General features: G+C 45.9%; 1 protein-coding gene across 34 annotated transcripts in view; it reads left to right on the top strand.

The window, feature by feature from the left end:
* Positions 1 to 19,795, top strand: part of ARPP21 (cAMP regulated phosphoprotein 21) — a 156,705-nt gene that overhangs the window by 27,436 nt on the left and 109,474 nt on the right. For 27 of the 34 annotated variants that reach the window (XM_045436645.1, XM_045436673.1, XM_045436664.1 and 24 more), the window contains exons 2-5: positions 13,684 to 13,857; positions 15,638 to 15,804; positions 16,848 to 16,889; positions 17,664 to 17,753. In XM_045436645.1, the coding sequence (XP_045292601.1) occupies positions 15,676 to 15,804; positions 16,848 to 16,889; positions 17,664 to 17,753 (261 nt within the window). In that variant the 5' untranslated portion in view covers positions 13,684 to 13,857; positions 15,638 to 15,675. The other 7 variants (XM_045436647.1, XM_045436651.1, XM_045436646.1 and 4 more) reach the window with 7 other exon arrangements.

Below are 19,795 nucleotides of genomic sequence, written 5' to 3'. Positions count from 1 at the left end.
GAGAGGAGTAGTCCCCAGTACAGAAGAATTCATTTTTGTGGGAGCGTATTTCTACTAAAATAAGGAAATAAAAAATGGGAGCCACAAACCTTTTTGGGGAAAGCTGTATATATTACACTTAGGAAATATATATATATATATTCCGTGTGTGTGTGTGTGTGTGTGTGTGTGTGTGTGTGTGGAGGGAGGTTGTATTAAAATGTTAGAGGCTACACTTTAAACAGACCGTGCTGAATACGAGTAACTTACTATTGTCATTCAGAAAAGAAACTTTTAGTCCAACGTTTATTTCAAGAAAAGGCTGCAGTTATCTTTCAAAATCCACCAAGAGACCTGCCCAAACAAAGTAGTCGTCATGCTTTAAGGAGAAAAGAAAAAAGAAAGAAAAAAAACAGAATAAATTTCCTCCTGATTTTTTTATAGAACTTTGGAAAAAATAAAGTATGTGGAAATGCTACCTCCTAATCCCTTTTACGAGAAGGCTGCCTGAATTTTCCAACTGGTTTTTAATAACAAGGCCAGGGCACAAAGTCAGCAATGAAGTCCAGGCCACTCAGCCAGGGTGTGCCCAGAGAAAGCCAGATGATGAGGTCGGTTTTGCTTATAACCAGAGCACTTTTTTTTTTTTTTTTTGAGAGAGAGAGAGAGAGAAAGAACACAGTGGGAGAGGGGCAGAGGGAGAAAGAGAGGGAATTTTAAGCACGCTCCATACTTAGCATAGAGCCCAACGTGGGGCTCTGTCTCACAACTGTGGGATCATGACCTGAGCCAAAATCAGGAATCGGGTGCTTCACCGACAGAGCCACCCGGGTGCCCCCGGAGCATTTTTTTTAAAGAACACAGATCTTCTAAAATTTGGCTTTCTGAACGCACGGATGAATGCTACCCAGCACACAGGGAGTATCTGGAGAGGCAGCACTTTTTTGAGGTTTGCAGAGCCACCCTAACTTTGGCATCTTGGTGAACCCAGTGTTTTGCCAGCTGAGGGAACAGCCAGTCTGTTCTGCTACTGAGTTACTACCCCCTTGCTCGTGCTGGGGTCTCAGATTTACGATACTTGTGGCCCGACCTGAAATTGGCATCTGTGGGCATGCACAAGCCTCACAGGAACAGTCAGGCCACAGAGTTTCCAACAGAGAGCCAGTATTTCCAGAATTGAAATGGAACCTGCCAGGTGGTAAGAATTGTTTCGAACCACAGAGAATTACTTCAAAGACCTGGGATTGTGCAAATTGTATATGCGCAAACACACGTGCACTCTGTCTCTGTCTCTCTCCCTCCCTCCCTCCCTCCCTCCCTCCCTCTGCCTTCCCCTCTCCCCTCCTCCCCCTCTTCTCCCTCTTCTGGTTTCTCCCCCTCCTCCTCGTCTCCTTCCTCCTCCTCCTCCTTCCTCTTCTTTCTAGATATATAGATAGATAGACCTTTATCCTTACTTAGTATTTAAACCTTGCGAGGCCAGTGGTTCATGTTAATGTGCTGAGAATTCACGGGTACTTCTGTCTTCAAATTACTTTTCTTGTCATCATGTAGATTATTTTTGAAAGGTTACAGGAACCCATTGCGTTCTTTCCTTGTATCTTTTTTTTCCCCCAGTGGAAATGTGTAATCGTTTGAAGTGTAGGGCACATTTTCCTATATATGTACCATACTTCAGCAAATCTAGGGAAATGCTATGCCTAGCCCATTATTTATCTAACGAACAGTGTTGCCCCCGCCTAAATACGAGTCATAATGGGCGATTGACTCTTTTTGTGTTTCTAGTTTTAAGTCTATTCATTAAAACTAAGAAGTTTTGCAGGCTTCATCACGAATTGCCCCAAATAGTCCCATGTTCCATTTTCACATATTAAGTTTGCATGTTTCTGACACTTGGACCAGCCTGCCTGCCTTCCTCCCTTCTGCCCATCCCTCCTCCCCCCTCTTCCTTCCCGATTTACCATTATGAGTAAACAAAGGTCATGATATTTTTTCCCCACTCTATAGTTTTTCTCCACGTGGAGGCCTTGGAGTTTTTATTAAGGAGACCATATCCAGCAAAACAGATTCTTGTTGTGTATTATGAATACCATGACTGACTCTTCTTTTATTTATGTTTAAAATCTTGAAGGTAGCACAAATAAGCAGACCGCTCAAAAGCAGAGTATTGCCTCTTATAGAAGATGGGCAGATATTTTATTTCTGTGACATGTCAAATCACAGATTTGATTCTTTCCCAGACAATCTCAGCCTGGCATTTTCCAACCTGAAGCCTGGATGTACATTCTTGCCAACTTTTAACGGTGTGTTTTCATTCTTCAGCGCAGTACCAATTTCCAGCCTCATTCCAGGGATCAGGCTGTCCTGCTTTGTTGTAGGGATGCTGCATCCCATTTGATTTTTAAGCGCCAGGTTGTCTATCAGAGACCTCAGAGTGGGTGGACAGCCTCACGTCTTTCTAGAAATGTCCGTTGGCCCCGGGTCCCCAGCAGTTCTCGTCTACCAAAGTGCCCAGAAAGCAAGTACGCTTTAAGGACTATGTAGTTTTAATGACATCATACATGTACCAAGCAGATAACCTCCTCCAGGCCCATGGCTTAGGCACCATAGAATCCATGAATAAAATGACCCCAAATCTTCACCCTCGCTGTCAAGAATCCTTGGATATTCCTGCACAGAACTTGACCCTTTTCCTTCAAGAGTCACAGGAACAGGGCGCCTAGGCGGTTCGGACGGTTAAGTGTCCGACCTCGGCTCAGGTCTGGATCTCGCGGTTTGTGGGTTCGAGCCCCGCATCCGGCTCTGTGCTGACCCCTCAGAGCCTGGAGCCTGCTTCAGATTCTGCGTCTCCCTCTCTCTCTGCCCCGCACCCACTTGCACTCTGTCTCTTTCTCGCTCAAAAATAAATAAACGTTAAAAAAAAAAAAAAAAAAAAAGAACATTTAGCCCAGGACCACACGCCGACATCTATCCTCACTTCCATCGAAACCATCCAGGTAGCTCTTAAATTCAGCCATTTCTTCCAGTTTTTTCACGTAGCATGGTTTGAGAACCTGCTTTTTCTCTTTCTTCATCAATGGCCAACCCTAGTAGGCTGCAATACCTCACAGAGCCCATGCCAGCCCGCATTTCTTATAAGATGGTCAACATGTACTAGATTAAAAACACAGATAATTTACAACAGCAACCACACCCATTTTCCTTGACGTGGGTTTCTCAGGATCGAGGGGTCAGAGCCCATCACACCAGAAGGCATTCACCTACAAATGCTTGCAGTCTTGAGTGCAACTAACTCCTTAACCTTTAACTGCCCCTTCAAGTGAAAACATTCTGTTAAAAGAGTAATGGAAACTTGGGCCGGGCATCTGGGTGGCTCAGTTGGTTAAGCGCCCGACTCTGGCCTAGGTCATGATCTCACCAGCCGTGAGTTCGAGCCTTGTTTTGGGCTCTGCACTAACTGTGGATGGAGCCTTCTTGGGATTCTCTCTGCCCCTCCCCAGCTCACCCTCTGTCTCTCTGTCTCAAAAGTAAAGAGGTAATAGAAACTTTACAGGAGGTTGGGGCAGGGAGAAGAGGGAGGCGTCATCATGTTCGGCCAGGGCCAGCCTTTGGAGGAAGATTGCAGTCAAGGGCCCGTGGCCGATGAGCCGACGTTAAACTGCAGCCCCCTCTTTTAAATGACCAACCACATGCTCCCTTTAGGTTGCTTTCCAAGAACAGCATCGCCGCAGATGACCCCAGAGCTGGGGTGCTGTCCCCCCCACACATGCACACCAGTTCGTATGTCTTCTGGCTGAGCCCCGGGCACGGCAAAACCACACACACCGATAAGGGTTTCCTCCCGGGAAAATACCCATTTCTCCTTCAAGCCAAGTGGTGGCCGTGGTGTTTCTGCCATGAGAGATACACTGGCCCAGGGAATTATACCCCCAGTGGCCCCCGTTGGTCATCTGCAACATTTCTTCAGGATGCTTCTATTTAGAGCAGGATCCGAATGGAGCCAAACTCTCGGCGGCTTAGAAGTAAATGCTCAGAGACATTGTTTTGCCTATTGGCTCTCACTGACTATACATTTGTTCTCCCTGAGCCTCTGGGAGTCCTCTCTCTGTAGACAGATAGCTATTTTCACCCGCTGGCTACTTTCCGGTCTTCTGGGAAAGGAGGCACCTTCTTCAGCCCTTGAGATCCCCCAACGCACACGCATCCTGGGGTGGTTTTGCTATTACCCTCCTACCTCTACCTTGAAAACAGGCTTCCTAGAGATCGAATCTCTCCTCAGAGGAAAAACTCCCAACGCAACGTCGCTCCCCACTGGAACCAAAGACACGCGTACGTCAAAGGCCTTCATGTATCGTGCCTTTCAGGTGCCTCTTCCAACAGGAAGTCCGAGGATGACAGGAATTATTCATCGAATGCTTATGTTCCTCCCAAGCAGAGATGTTGATCTCAGCACGGTGGCCTCTTAGGGCTCCCGACCGGGTCTGCAGGGCTGTCGCCACGTCACTTTGGGTAACGCCGCGTTGGGCGGGGCACGGAAAGAAAACACCCAGCAGGGAAAATAAGAGGCTCTGGCATTCATGAAGGGCCAGAGTTGGCACATGCGATGGGGATAGGTCATCTTCTTCTTGGCGCCCGAAGCGTGCATCACATCATCTCCAGAGTCGCGGTGACACTTTGGTGAGCGCTCCACGGAGTGAGAGCCCTCAGGACACTGCGTGGAATCAGAGAGGCGAGTGGCTTCAGGACAAAGGGGAGGTCCTACCTCTCTATGTCCTTTAGCCTGGAAATGGGAGCAAGGCCGGCTGAATGACGGGGAATCGTGTGTTTGATGGATGCCATCACTTTTCTCAAGAAAACACGGAAACTACCCACAGCCTGACCAGTCTGGCACCTTCTGTTCGTTGTGTCTACTCGTTCCCTTAAGATTGCTGTCAACGTTGCCTCTGGGAACAGAAGGCTTTGAGAAAACCCTCAGTGCGAGGCTGGCGGGGATGGGTATCCTTTGTGTCACGTGCTTTAGCTCTCTGGGGAGCTGTGCTCTTAAATCTCTTTCACCGTCGAATTCTCTCGTTACACGGGTAGCTCCTTGAGGACCAGCATCATCTCTTTCCTTTCCCTAACAGCCTATCCAGAAGGCCAATAAATAAGGGCCCACTCTGTCTCTGTCCGAGTGCAGCCAGACCAGAACCTTCTTGAAATCCATACATTCAGAAATGTGTCACGTTTTGCTTCTTTACCTTTTAGTGGCCTTGGGGGGCATGGGAGGGGGGTCTCCTTTAGCCCCTTTCCGCACCGATTCGTAGGGCTCTGAGTGATTAGATGCCTTGGCTTTTAGGCGAAGAAAGCAGAACCCCAGAAAAGTCATCCGGCCCTCGCCGATTACACTGCCCTGAGTCGCTGAGTCACTGAGTCGGCAAGCCCCACTGTGTGCCAGGCCTTGTCCTCAGCACCGGAGATAATACACAGGCAGAAATCTCCCCACCACTGTGCGACTTCAGTAAGGGGAAGTGATCTTTACTGCTTGATTCAGATATTGAGGCTTGTTCCAGAATGGCTCGTTTGCATCTCTGAGACCTGGGGGTTGCATCGATGGAGTCAGCAGCCTGCGGACTTAGCACTTGAGAGAGAGGACAAGTAGGCAGCTTGCTGTCTTTTCCGCCACAGGCTGGCCACGAATGGTGCAGGGTTGACGCGAGGATACAATGTCAGCATCTATGGAAAACAGTCCAGAATTACCCATGTCAGAGTCAATACTCAGGCAAAGCCTTTGTTGGCGTGGCTGGTGAATCCCGTAGAGAGAGTTTGCTGTCAGAGTGCCAAGGCACAGTTGTAGCCCAGAGCTAGCCTATGTGACCAGAAATGAATCCCCTTTATGCCCGTGTCTCCTGAAATTCCCCGCTCTGTACGTGGGATGGCAGCATACATCCGTCTCTGCGTCTTCTCCCTCCTTCCCTTTTGGGGGAAGGACATTCCCCCTGCAGTCAGAGACCCTTGAGACCCTTAAGACATTTTGGCAGTTTTGTTGGGGGAAACACCCTTGAATTCCTCTTCTCCCTTGGACAACCTTTCCAGTCTTCTGCTGTCAGCTGGGGAGCGTGGGGAGACAGAGCTGAGGTCCTGGGCGGGAAGTTTAAACCCCTATGTTGATTCTTTCGATTAGGTTTGGTAACGATCGCAGGCAATGGTAATTCTGCAAAGGCAACGTCCGGGCGTGAAATATTCATGATCTACGGCCCCCAAAACGTCGCGTTGGCATAGTGGAAAGCAAAGATACCAGCGGGATGAAAAGTTAATTTTTCCTCCTTTCCATGGGGTGGGGGGGAACAACGATGAGTTTTACAGTCATTTCGAACACCGGATGGAATAACAACGTCTCAACTTATCTTTGCTTTTATTCATTTTATCTACGAGCCTCTCCCTTTCTTCTCCTCCGCAAGAAAGGTTTTAATAACTCAAACATTTAGCTCCTACCCCGCCACCTGTCATTGCGTCATATTTGTTAAGTTGCATTGTGTTTGAAGTGACAGACGCATCTTTCACTTCGTGTAGAAAGGAAGGTGATGAGTTCATGTCAGATATGCAGAATAAAATTCATATTTCTCCCCGCCCTTTTTTTGACATGCCTTTTCTCTTTATGATGATTTTTTATCAGTTTGAATCGTTTAAGCCAGAGTTGAAAGGATGCATTTTGTGATAAATTCTCGCTCCCTTACAAGGCGTCTGCAATACAAATACCTGAAAATAGATAGTATGGATTATTTTCTTGGCATCCAGAGCTCCAAGAGAGGGGGCATTTTGGAATACTCTGTTGAACTGAACTGAATTTAGGGTATGGAAGTTGGAACACCTGTGAGATTAATAACACCCAGGCAAAAGTTACCATTTCAGTTGGTGACCCCCCCACGCCACCCGATCCCTGAAACTGCGTTGCCTTTTGTAGGAGATCACGCTACAGTGATAGGGAGAGAAATATTTAGGATGAGTGTCTAACTCAGTGGGATTCCTGGAAGATCTAATTATGCAGGAACATTTTCTTGTGTTTTGTTTTGGCAAAGTTATATGGTAACATTATCCACAAGATCCCAGCAGGGTTATTTAAGTTTGTGGAAAATTTGTTGTCGTTACACGTGGAATGACAAAGTAGCTCCCCAAGTCTGAGAGCCCGATTGATTGATTGATTGATTGATTTTTTTGCCTGAAGATCAGGGAAGGCGCTCATTTGCAAAGGTTACATGTGCTCTGGCACCAGTATAGATTCTAATTAATTGGGCCACATTAAAAATTTATAGCGCCTTCCTACAAACCCTGGGCACACTTTGGGAGTCCTGCAGGCATGTGATTTCCTGCGTGGCTTCTGGAAAGATGGGTACTGTGAATTCTCTATGCAGAAGGAAGAAATCGGGTGGGTCGCCAGCAGCCAACTTTTGGTCATTCTGTTATTATGGTTTATGAGCTTTTAGGATTTTAAAAGAGAAAGGCTGAGAATAATGTCTAGAAACGCACATATGTCCGCGTGATGTTAGGGATAGAATCAGGGGAGACACTCCTAGCGGGGTCAGAGGCTCTTGTCTGTGCAGTTCTCGTGTGGTGTTTTCTGGCTCACGTGAGAGGAAGGAATATGGCGGTCTAGTGAAAATCCATGCGTTGGCCTCTCTTGCGGTGTCCAGGAAATGAATTGTATGGAGTAGGTGAGGCTGGTGGAGGTTTCTAGTACAGCTGGCACTGGGGGAACACAGGGTATTAAAAAGAGCTCTGATCCACAATTAAAATGATGAAGTCCTGACCCCACTGTGCCACTCGATGGTTGTGTCTCTAGCCCGGGTCACTTGACACGACGTCGCCTGGCCTGGCTGACGTCAAGGTTCTTGGCAGTGCTGGGGTTCTCTGGGTACTTAAGTTTGCACCTGGCTGGAGGCAGATGATATACTACCTGGTATATGGCTAAATCATGCTTGGACTCTTAGCATGAGATAGGAAATAAAGGTGGTCATTAGCCGGTGTGGATGATCAAGGTGGAGACTATTTAAAATTTCCAAGACTAGACCCAGTCTCCGTGGCCACGCAGTTACGGCCATAGCGTCCTTCATACTCTCTCGGAGTCTTGGGTCATCTTCAATGATGGCAGCAGGGACCATTAGTCCTGCTCTCCGTGGCATTGATTTCAGTCAGAAGATTCTCCTTATCGGCAATAGAAAATATGCAAAGTTCCGAGTCTGTGACGCGACAGGCTAGTCCTGACCAGCTGTTTTCTCACATCCAGAGTGTTGACAGCCCCGTGTTTGCATTGCTGTAAGAATGTGCCCAGAGTTGTCTTTTTCAGTTAGAAATGGTGTCTGTTACTTTGTGCGGAGAGAACACCTTGGCCATAGACATCTTGATTCTGATAGAGGTGCGGTGGAAGGTTCTCTGAACAACGCGTCCTAACCTCTTTATTCTTACAGTGTCCACACTGGATAAAATAAATACAATGGCAGAGCTTATCTTGCCAGAGTCAAGACTGAGAAGATGACGGTGAGGGTGATGATGGTCCATTTATGGGGTATGTACGTGAGTCAAGTACCAACCTAGGCCAGTTATATCCGCAGAGCTTGCCCTCACGTGTATGTGTTACTGATACATCAGAGGAAATTTGTAAAGTAGGATGACAGTTCCTCTTCTTGGTACTATCATTTGCTGCCTTTGATCTCTTTGTATATTGATTTGTTTACTTGTGATTTATATCGTATTCAGGGAGAAAAAGGTTTTTTAGGTTCTTTTTTACTGTGATAAAATATACATAACATAATATTCGTCATGTTAGCCTTTCCTAGATGTACAATTCAGTGGCATTAAATACATTCACAGTGTTGTGTAACCATCACCACATCTATACCCACCACTTTCTCCTTGTCCCCAACAAAACCTCTGTACCCATTAAATAACAACTCCGTTCCTCCTTATCTCCAGCCCCTGGAAACATCTGTTCTCTATTTCTATAGGTTTGCCTATGCGAGGTACTTCATATAAGTGGAATTATCCAATATTTGATCTGTGTCTGGCTTCTGATGTCTTCATAGTCCATCCATGTTGTAGCAGGTATCTGGATTCCATTCCTCTCTAAGGCACACAATTGCATGTGTGTACCACGTTCTGTTTGTCCATTCATCTGTGGATGGACACTTGGGTTGTTTTCACCTTTCGGCCGTTATGAATAATGCTGTCATGAACACAGGTGTGCAAGTATCTGTTCGAGTCCCTGCTTTCAATCCTTTTGGATGTGTGTGTATATATAGTATATATATATGTAATATACATAATATATATAATATAATATATATATATGTAATATATGTATATATATATATACACACACATACTGGGAGTATATATCTGAAGTACTAGGTCATATGGTAGTTCTATGTTTAAAATGGTAGCTTCTTTTTTATTCTTTTTTCCTTGGTTCTGAAGTTTGGAGCAACACCAAGCAAGGCTAATTTCTCTTTCTCTGAATATTCTGTGAGCGTTTGAAAATAGCTATGATGTCCTTTCTAAGTCTTCTCTTGTCTCAGCTAAATATTCCAAGTGATGTAACCTGTTTTTTTAGAAGCCAAATGTAAGATCTTCTACCAATCCCACCTACATTTCATGTTAATTACTTTTATCAAGCAGTTCACTCTAGGGGAAGATCCAAATACTTACTCTGGGGTCAAGTGCATCAGACTGCTTCCCCAAGTTTATGTTTCCTGACCTTGCGATACACGGAGGAAACATTTTAGAGTTACAAAAGCAGAAGTCATCTTTATTTGCCAGTTCATGAATAATCACAAAGTGGATGGTGATGATAAAAGTCCTCCACCCGTCTTTGAAATTTCTCATGTGGATCCATTAGAAGTATTTAACCTTTATTTTGCATTTTTAGAGAAAAAAGTGGCTTTTTTTGAGACTGTATTCATTGACTTGAATATCATGTCATAGTGTAGAATATCCTTACACATAGTAGAAGTTCCATAAAGACTTGTTAGAAGAATGGAGAATTGAAACATTGGTTTTTCTCCATTGGATGTTTTTACTGAGATCACATCTCTCTTGTTTTAAAGGCACTTGTGATTATCGTGGGGCTCTTCTTATGTCCAAAGCTGTGACACCAATTATTTCCATTACTGGGGTTCTGCTCGATGTTGATCTAGGTTGTGTTTGTGTCTGGGTAAAGAAGAAAAAGTGATATCCTACATAAGAGCTCTACGTGTTCGTAAGCTGCCTAACTCTTAAAACCCAAAGGAGAGCATTCATGTAGAATTTTTCTACACCTAAAACCCAAGTATGAAAATTCCTTTTCTTAAACATCCCCCTCGGTTCTTCCTCTCCCAGACAGTTGTCTGGCTATTTTGGCATTTGGACGGGTGGCTCAAGAATATTACAGAATGCCTCTGCATTAGGTCAATCAAAGAGCTTAGTTAAAGGGTAGAGCTCCTGGTTGACTGTTTCGTGTATTGACCAAGAAAATTTTCTTTGGGAAATTAAACTGATGTGAAAATTTGTTATCGATGTTTTTTGTCACCTGGGGAAAAAGTTCAAACTTGCTGAAGATGTTAGTCTGTACACTCTGTTCATGCTGATCTCATTTCTGGAAGGATCACATTCCAATTGCATTTTTTTTTTTACTCTTTAAACTTAATTTTACATGCTCAAAATATTTTTAAGCATTGACAGAATAACCGTTTTGAGAATAGGATAGGTCGTTCGTTCATAAGGTGTCACAGCTTTTGAACACCTTACACAGCCACTTGACACATCACTAATGTCACCACAATTTGCAAGTGGCATCTGTTTGCAGAGGTTGGACCAGCTTAAAATAAAATAGAAGGGATGATGCATTAGGGCAGAAATATTTCAGTTGTTCCAGTAAATCAGTGTTGATTGTGTTATTTCATCATCTAGTGCCTCTATTGATTTGAAATAAGATGAGCCATCCTGTGTTAATTATTAGTAAAAGGATGATGAGGAAAGTAACTAATAAGGGGACCTTCCTGACTTGCTAGTAGAATTCCACGTTAATTTCCTATTTTAGATATCCCCTGAGAACTAAATCATTCCTGGAAGTTGAATCTAATCCGGATCTCTCACCACATGACAGCCCAGTGGTTATGTCTTGCTCCCCTCTCCCTGTCTTTCTCATCCCCACCATCCCACAGTTGCTATTATTTTCAACTCGGAAGTAAGCTCGAGAAGAAAACCTAAATATAATGTGAAACGGTAATGATTTTACTCATTTTCCGCATCGTAAACATCTGACAGCCTTGTTGATCAATTTCCTATAGCTTGTCTTACATGCGATTGACCGCCTTTGCGACGTACTATCCCCTAAATTATGTTTAAAATGTCATTTACACTGAAAGAACTATAGTAACGTTTATTTTGTGCATTTGTACCGAGTCTCCTTTTTCTCCCCAACCCCCAAGCCCACTATCACAATTGAAACTTGGCCAGAATATCCATTACTCAAATGTTGGATAAAAGATAACTTGGTAAAAATAGTTTTGCTCTCTTGTGAGAATGGGGGAAATTTGAACAGATTATGATTAAATAGCCATGGAAGAGTCGGGTAGCTTGGCGAACAGAAAGCCGGAGTAGGGTTGATTTCCTGGCACTGCTTTCTTAGCAAAGAGAACAATTTTAATCAGTTACAAAAATATTTGTGATCCGTATGTTCCTCTGCTCATCCCCATCTGCCCATATTCTCTTTTATCTCGGTAGATGATAACTTTATGATTCAGGCGTGCAAGAATAATACCTCGCTGACTTTGGAGCTCGGTGCTATTTCAAAACGTGTCCTGGTAATTACGCCACACACACACACACACACACACGCACACGCGCACACACACACGCATCCAGGCTGTTCCCGCTTTGGGTTGGTTACGTGAATACCAGTTTGTTCTTCCTCTTTCTTCGTGGAAAGAATTCTATCTTGTATCCACCTGCTGGGGCTGGAATAATGCATCCGAGGCTTAGATTTGAAAACTACGTTGCCATTTACCTGCTGGATTAAATGCCACTTTGCAAATATGAGGATCAGAGAAGGAAGCCCAAAAGATCGCGGTGATCGTTGATAACTTCATTTTCTCTGGGAAAAGGAAAACAGAAGCCACAGAACATGTGGTAATGCCATCCATCGCTGGTGCCTATTCTGAGACATATTAGATAATGGGCTGGTTACTTAAATAGATCCTAATTGTAAGACGTGTTGACTTCTATGTAATATCGGGCGTTAGCCACGTGGCCGTGGTGAAACCGGTCGAAATTGAAAACTTGAAATGACTGTTGATGAGCGATCCATTTTTGCCCTAAATGCACGTTTGCTTCTCTCTCATAGCTGCATGGTGTTTAGCAACAAAAGAAGCATCAGAAAGCCGACTTGGCCGTTGTAATAAGACAGGAATGAGGCTAGAAATCACTGACTCCGTTAGTGATCCCGCTTTCAACAGTTGTTCCCCCCTTGCACAACAAATGGTGTTGTAATCCAATATGTTGTCCTTAGAGCCACGGTAAAATCTGGTGAGGAGCCAGCTGTGCTCATTTAAACTTGGGGCGGGGCGGGGGGGGGGGAGGATGCGGCCCGGGAAAGGCAGAGAGTGTTTCTCAACTCGGGACGCAACAACTGAGCTGCAGTCGGGTGTTTGCAAAGATGGGCGTATGATGGGGAGAGGTGTCCGTGCAGTTGGGAGTTCACAGGCGTGCCCCAGGGTTGCCGCGGAAGGGAGAGCTACCCATGCTTGGTTTTGGCAAACGTCAGCAGGGATCCGTCTCTGGGTTTGCGTTCGAGCTGCCTTTGCTGCCCCCCCCCCCCCCCCCCCGTAGCGGTTATGAGAAAGAGAAAATGCACACGGGAGCGAGGGGTTGTTTCCAACGGGCTCCAAGTTTGCAAATCTGACAGCGTTTCTTTTGCTGTCAAACCGAGAGCCCGGCTGGTGGTGGCAATCCTGAGAGCCCAGCTGGTGGTGGCAATCCTGAGAGCCCAGCTGGTGGTGGCAATCCTGGCGGGGAGGGAGGGGAAGGGGGAGAGACTGTGCTCAACTGCTCAAGGAGAATATTAGGAATTCTTCATGCCAGACTGGAAGTGGGGAGGGCACGAGTGCTCTCAGCCCTGCCACGGTGAAAGTTTTCTTTTTTCTTTTCTCTTTCTTTCTTTTTTTTTTTTTTTTTTTTTTAACTGTTACAGCCAATGCTCGCTAAATCAAAATCTTCAAGTACGCTTCATTAAAAAGGAGGCACGGAAACGGCGTTAGACTATATGATACTCATCTACGATTGAAGCAAAGAGCCTTTGGTTTTTTAAAAAAGGAGGCAAGACTTTTAGCTCACGGGGTGATCTGGATGCTCATTGAGGCAGACACACGAACTGGTTGTTGGTTTTTTTTTTTTTTTTTTTTTAATATAAAGTGCGAGATTTCACTAAAAAAGGTTAAAATTGAAGTGAGTAATCTTCGGCGCATAATGCAATCGTTAATTTTAGCTCCCTGCGTGGGTGCCGCTCTGACTTGAACAGTCGGGCTGTAGCCTTCGTTAGAGAAGAAGCAGGCAGCCCGAGACAGGTGGGGCTGATCGAGCTGTGAACGTGATTTGCTGGAAGCTGGTCATTAGCGTTAGAAATCGGGTCCGATTGTTTTGGTCGTTCGCCCCGCCGCGACCGTTGCCATTATGATTATTGACTTCTCGTCTTTCTTTCAGGTTGACGATGGGTCACGCCGTGTAAGGGAATCGCAGGGAGATGGGCATTCTGAACTGTTAATGGGGACATGGGACTCCAGTTGTCTCTGATCACTGGTGTGGATTTTCCCGGGGTAGAGCGACAGAAGCTGCCAGTAAGTCGCCAAGACCTACGTCAGGAGCTCTGCACGAAAGGTAAAGGCCTCGTTGTCTGGCTGTCAGCTCATCTGTATTTTGTTACTGTCTAAACGTGTGCCAAGAAGAGGTCCGTGAGTGTAACCACTACAGACGGCATCTGTGACAGGGACTCAACTGGCTTAGAGTCTATAAAGTTAGTAGAGCTCGATCTGTTCCTTCCATTTTAGAGTTGGTCACAATCTCCTTTCTCGTTGAAAGGCTTTGAAGAAAGAGTCAGGGCCACGGAAGTCCCATCGCCTCCCCCTACCCAATAGGTTGAGAAACACGGTGTTTGCCCTCGAGAAACAACCTTCGTTAGCTCCACACGTAGCCCAGCCAGCGCCACTAAAGTGTGAGGCGTCCGTCTGAATATGCTGGATGGAAGAGCCTAAAGCCTCCTCCGACTTGAAAGTATTGCTCACCAGTAACTCACAGACTCGAGTACCAGCCTTTGGGCACGTCTTCCTTTGGCATTCCCATAATCCTTTGCTGAGGAAGCCTGCATTGTTTTTAAAGATATCATTAGGTGCCATCTGTTCTGTCATGGTGGATCTTAGCAGATTTGCCACAGAAGTTGCTGTGGTTGAGATTTTTCTCATGCTTCCTCTATGCAGTGGGAAGTCAAGTGCCTGAATTTAGTCAATGGTCATTAAACACTCCCAGGGAAACGTTACCACCGTTGTGTCCGATAATAATCACCGTGGTAATGAGCGGTAGGAGGACAGCCCTCCCTTTGGGGGAATTTTGTGGAAGAACTTTTGTGGACGGATGGACTTTCTGGGTCATGGTGTCTTTCTTTCTCGTTTTCTTTTTCCTTCCTTCGCTCCTTCTGTATTTCTTCCCTCCCTCTCCTCTGCGTTTTTTCTCACATCTTACAAAAAACAAGAAAAACCGAGGGGGAAGTAAATGCTCAGTCATTCATGCACCTCGGTTGACGGCCCGTCAGGAAGGGGAAGGGTCAGGGGTGGTATGGGGATCGGGGGACAAAAGATAGTAACAGGCTCTCCCTTTGGAAAGCCATTTCCAGTGTCCATGTAGTGGTCTAGTGTGAGCCCCGAGGAGCGGGGCTCAGTGGCCATAGCTTCATTAGAACTGCCTTCCAGAGACTTCCATCTACAGGGTCGGGGCAGCCCCAGCGGCTGGTGGGAGCCTGGAGAGCACTTTTGCCTTCAATAATGGAGCTGTCAGTTTGAAGCCGGACAGCACTGGCCCTGAAAGCGTTATTGCCAAATTTAGATGCCGTGTACGAACGGAATCCTAACCTCTTCGGTTGCTTTTTGCCCCTCGCACGGCGACCTGTATTCCCCGTGCCTGGGAAAGCGTGCCTCCGGTTGAAAACTCGCAAATACTTTTCGAATCGTCTGGGGCCTGCCGCCCAACACCCAGAGCACCTCGTGACTCAGCGGCGGAGGGTCGTTTCTTCCAAGAGTTGGACGGAGGCTCTGTTTCTCTTTCTCCCCTGCTTTGTCGTGGGGCATAGGGACTGGTAGATGTGTGGGAGTTCCGCGTCTCCACCTAAGATTTGTCGATCCCTTTTGATGGCAAGGTGTGTATTCGCAAGCGTGTGTGTGTATGGGTGCGGAGGGGGTGTGGAGAGGGCGCCCGAATCTGCCTCTCGCGTTTGCCTTGGGTACTGGATTTGATCTGGCTTCGTCGTTCTCCCCTTGTGTCACAGTGACAGAGCCGCCCGAGTCGCTCATTTGAATTCGAATACAAAAGGAGACATGAAATGCCACGGGAATAACAGTCAAGGCTCTACAGTGCCCTGACTTGACGTTCTGACTTCTTCACCTCGTAGGGCATCGAACCTTGTGATTTTAATTTGCGTCCGGGAGGATGTCCGAGCCAGGAGACCTGAATCCGGCCATCGTGGAGGAAGGCGGGACTGAGCAGGAGTCGGCCACCCCAGAGAACGGCATTGTGAAATCCGAGAGTCTGGATGAAGAGGAGAAACTGGAATTGCAGGTGAGCCTGGAAACCTAGTCTCTCGCACAACTGGGTGCGGCTCCTTTCCTTTATTCTCGGAGCGCTTGGGAGGTTTTTCCTTTTTTTTTTTTTTCTTCTTTCTTTTCTTTGTCTCCACTGGAGAGTTTGACTACGAAATGAATAGGAAATCCATAAAGCTAATCCTCTCCTTTCCTAATTATTAATTACTTTTTCTTCCCGAGCAAAACGTGCTCCGAAATGCCCTTTGAAATGAAAGCAAGGGCCAGAGATCCTCTTTGAGGACTGAATTTGCACACGGCATCTCCAGAGTGATTTCCAGACCACCTCATGGAGCTTGAGAAGGGTTTCTCCCTGAGGCAGCTTGAGGCTGGCTGAGACTTAAAAATGGATTTGCTCTTCTACGGAAAGCTGAAGACTCAGCTCATTATCATGAGACTAAGAAAACTCAAAGGCGTGAGCTCTGTGGACCTTTGAGGGCAGGCTAAGATTCAGTTCATGTTAGCCAACCAACCTAAGCCCTAGAATTCACAGCCAGAGAGGGAGAGAGAGGGCGAGAGGAACAGAGACAGAGAGAAAGCCCTAGAAAAGGGCAGGCCAGGGACGGAGGGGGGTATTGGGGCTGTTGGGAGTGACTGACAGTACCGAAAAGGTGATATGATTAAATACACCATGATTTATGAGAGAAGATGATTTGGTAGAGGGAAAACCAACTGTATTTGCAAATAGCCTGTATTGATTTTCTTTGAACCAAACTACAATAGTGCTCATTCTTTTTATGTACCAGTGAACAAAGGCAGATAACCACATAATGGTCAAAAGCCTTCAAGGTCAGCTTTCCCCCCCTTGCATAGCTGCTCTAAGGAGAAGGAGCTAAAAGTTAAAAAGGTCAAAAGTTGGGGGGAGAGGGGGAGGGGAGTCCTTCTCAGTGGTTATAAGACCTTATTGTTCCTATTGATTTCTGGACTCTAGTGACACCTCTCTCTCTCTCTCTCTCTCTCTCTCTCTCTCTGGTTGTTGGTTTACTGTCTGTTTGTTTGTTTTACTTTGTTTCCAACACACAGAGGCGGCTGGCAGCTCAGAACCAAGAAAGAAGAAAATCCAAGGTAGGATTCTGGAGATTCCACACTGACGTGATATCATGGATGTCAGTTGCATAGTCTACACTGGGGTGAAAAGTTTTGCCGACAGTTCAAACGGTCGCGTGTGGATCTTGGCTCTCCTGGTCCTGCCCGCTTGGAAGGAGGTCCTGTTGACACTTGTCTTTTCTCCCTGGCTCCGTAGGCTTTGCAATTGGAGCACTTAGTGTTCACGTGGCCGCAAATGTGTGTATCTGATCCTGTTTTTCACAATTGCAGATTTGAGAGTGCCTTACACAGTGAGCCCCGGCTTGTTTGGCTGTCCTTTTGCGCGACACCTGGGGCAGACATTTTAGTCGCCCCGGTGGATTTCTCCCTCGAAGTAAACAGGTGCCGGTGTTTCGATCCCGTTCCTCGTCTTCTGAAGCATCGTTTCCATTCAGATCCCTCCCAAACTCAGTGTTAGTTCCGTCATCTCTTCCTCCTTAGATGATCAGGAGATGGCAGCAAGGCATTCTTTGTATGTTTCCGATGCGATGGGCACAGTTTGCTAAAAGCGTTCCTTCCTTACCTCCACGCAGTCACGTCCTCCTCCTCCTGCGTCCCCACCAACCCAGGGGGCTCAGTCTGGGAGCCAAGGCACACAGACAGCACTGAGCCCCCAGTTCGAAGCTCGGTGTCCGAAGTCTGACTTGGGGGTGTCCTGTGAAGGGGGGGGGGGGAGACGATTTGACAGCCGGAGGACGTCTTCTGCTTGTTGTCTTTATTTTCCTGTCCTTGCCTCTTCTCTCCCCTCCCCAGTCAGGAGCGGGAAAAGGTAAACTGACTCGCAGCCTTGCTGTCTGTGAAGAATCCTCGGCCCGACCAGGGGGAGAAAGTCTTCAGGACCAGGTACATACCCCCTGTCATTTCCATGGGGATCTCTCTTGGTGTGCGTGTGCATGAGTGGAAAGCTGGCACTCCGCACTGGTTTGGGGGAGAAAAGAAAGATAATCAAAGGAAGAAAGAGTTTGCTGGCTTCGTCCCCCGTTGATGAGCTATGCTAAACTAGCCGAACAGTGTGTCACAGAGTGTTACGTTTGTTTTTTTCCAGACTCTCTGAAAACTGCAAATGGGAAGGAATGTCAAAAGAATTTAGATAAAACACTTAAAAAGTAAGCACGGTAGTGCTGAGTTTCCTCAAAGGCTCTCTCTTGATAAGACTGAACCAAATACAGTCCTTAGTGTCCACTCTCTTTCCTTCTGGGACGTTCTTACCTCTCACTTCCCAAATGCACTTGCCTATAAGAAACACAACCCTTGGCTCTTACAAAACTTTAGAAATCGTGAATAAGGTGCATTGAGCTTTGGAGACCTATTTTTAAGGACTTTGGTAGAGATTTCTGAATCCTGGAACAATTGGCCAGAAGTGAATCCGAGCTGGTGGTGGATTTCATATTATTAAATTTATAGGAATTTAATATTCTTATCTATTGCTGTGGGTCCTTCCACTTAGGTTTGCTCCTTACAGCGAGACTACTGGGGTCGGAAAATACACATTCTGACGAAACCCTCCCGTGACAAAACGGGAACTTCATATCGTATTTATTTTTGTTTGCCTTTTAGGCATCGTATCAGCTTTTATAAAAAAATAGTCTAGCTGCCGAAATGTTCCTTGCTTTTTCAGAGGCTGAGAGAAGTCCAGACAAAAGTAAAAGGATTTATCTGAGCCCAGGGGAGAGAAAATTGATTAAGATATTGTTTTTGTTTGCCCTTGTTGGCTTTCCTCTTTTTACTTTAATTGAAATACTCTAAATTCTCCTCGTGGATGCAGAGAGCATTGAGAGCACTTTCTTTAAAAGGACCAAAAATAAATACCTTATAGATTTTGTCCTAAGAGTATTTTTTCCCCCCTAGCTTCGTTTTCTTAATATGCCACTCATGTCGTAAGGCATAGACAGGCTGTCTTTCTCTAGCCATCACTATGTTTCATACACAAGCTTTATTTTACCTGGGCTCTGAGAAGTGTGTGGCTTTCCTTCGGCATTTTACACGTGCTTCTATTTTTCATGGAGATTGAAAAGGGGAAATAACGCGAATATCCCGGCTTGTGTTATTAAATGTTGATCGACGGCTTGTAATGTACCACACGCGATATATGTTAACTCTGCAAAATGACAGACTCTGGGAGAAGTCATGCCCCGGTTGTCCCCCACTCCTAACACCCGACAGAGGAGGACAGCCTTTGTAGACTTAATCTGCTCTTCGTCCCATTTGACGAGGTACCAGGAGGAAATTTTTAAAGAGATCATCTGTACTGTAGTGCCCGTCCTGGACCTGAGTCCGGTTTCTGCATACGATTGGTGCAGAGAATTAAGAGGCCAAGGGTGCTCTGTTCCCGCTGGTTTCAAGCTCAGTGGCCAAGACTAGCTTTGTAGGAGAGGTTTAGAGCTTGCGCACCCCTCTTGGGGCTGGCTGAGGGGAGGCGGGAGCAGACGGCCAATAGGAAATACCCAGACCACGCATGTTAGTGAGTGGGCACGTTCCTTTTTAGAGAGTAAAGAAGCAGACCTTTGAGCTTATATGCGATGCCTTCATTAGGTACCACCGGCACTTACAAAACGTGGGAACTGAGTCCCAGAGAACCCCGGCAGAGGTATACATTTATATGGATTGTATTGCTTCCCTAATATTTGTATATTCACAGTACTTGGAAAACTGCCTTCATTTTCCTGTGTGGGGAAAAACTCTTGCTACCTGTATTACTTGATCTCAGACCCATAGCTGACGGTTCAGTCTGTCCTTCAGTTAAAGGAGCTTTGCTTTCCAAATGTTCTACGATTTACCTACCAGTGTATTACTGTGACTTGAATCATTCTTTTACTGTTGTTGGATATAAACTTATCCTGTACCGATGTATCAATTAATACCTGTATTTTATTATTGAGCATATC

Source organism: Leopardus geoffroyi, chromosome C2 (assembly GCF_018350155.1).
Source record: "Leopardus geoffroyi isolate Oge1 chromosome C2, O.geoffroyi_Oge1_pat1.0, whole genome shotgun sequence".
In the NCBI taxonomy this organism is placed as follows: domain Eukaryota; kingdom Metazoa; phylum Chordata; class Mammalia; order Carnivora; family Felidae; genus Leopardus; species Leopardus geoffroyi.
Note: the sequence above shows the minus strand (reverse complement) of the source record. Positions and strands in the feature narration are given on the sequence as shown.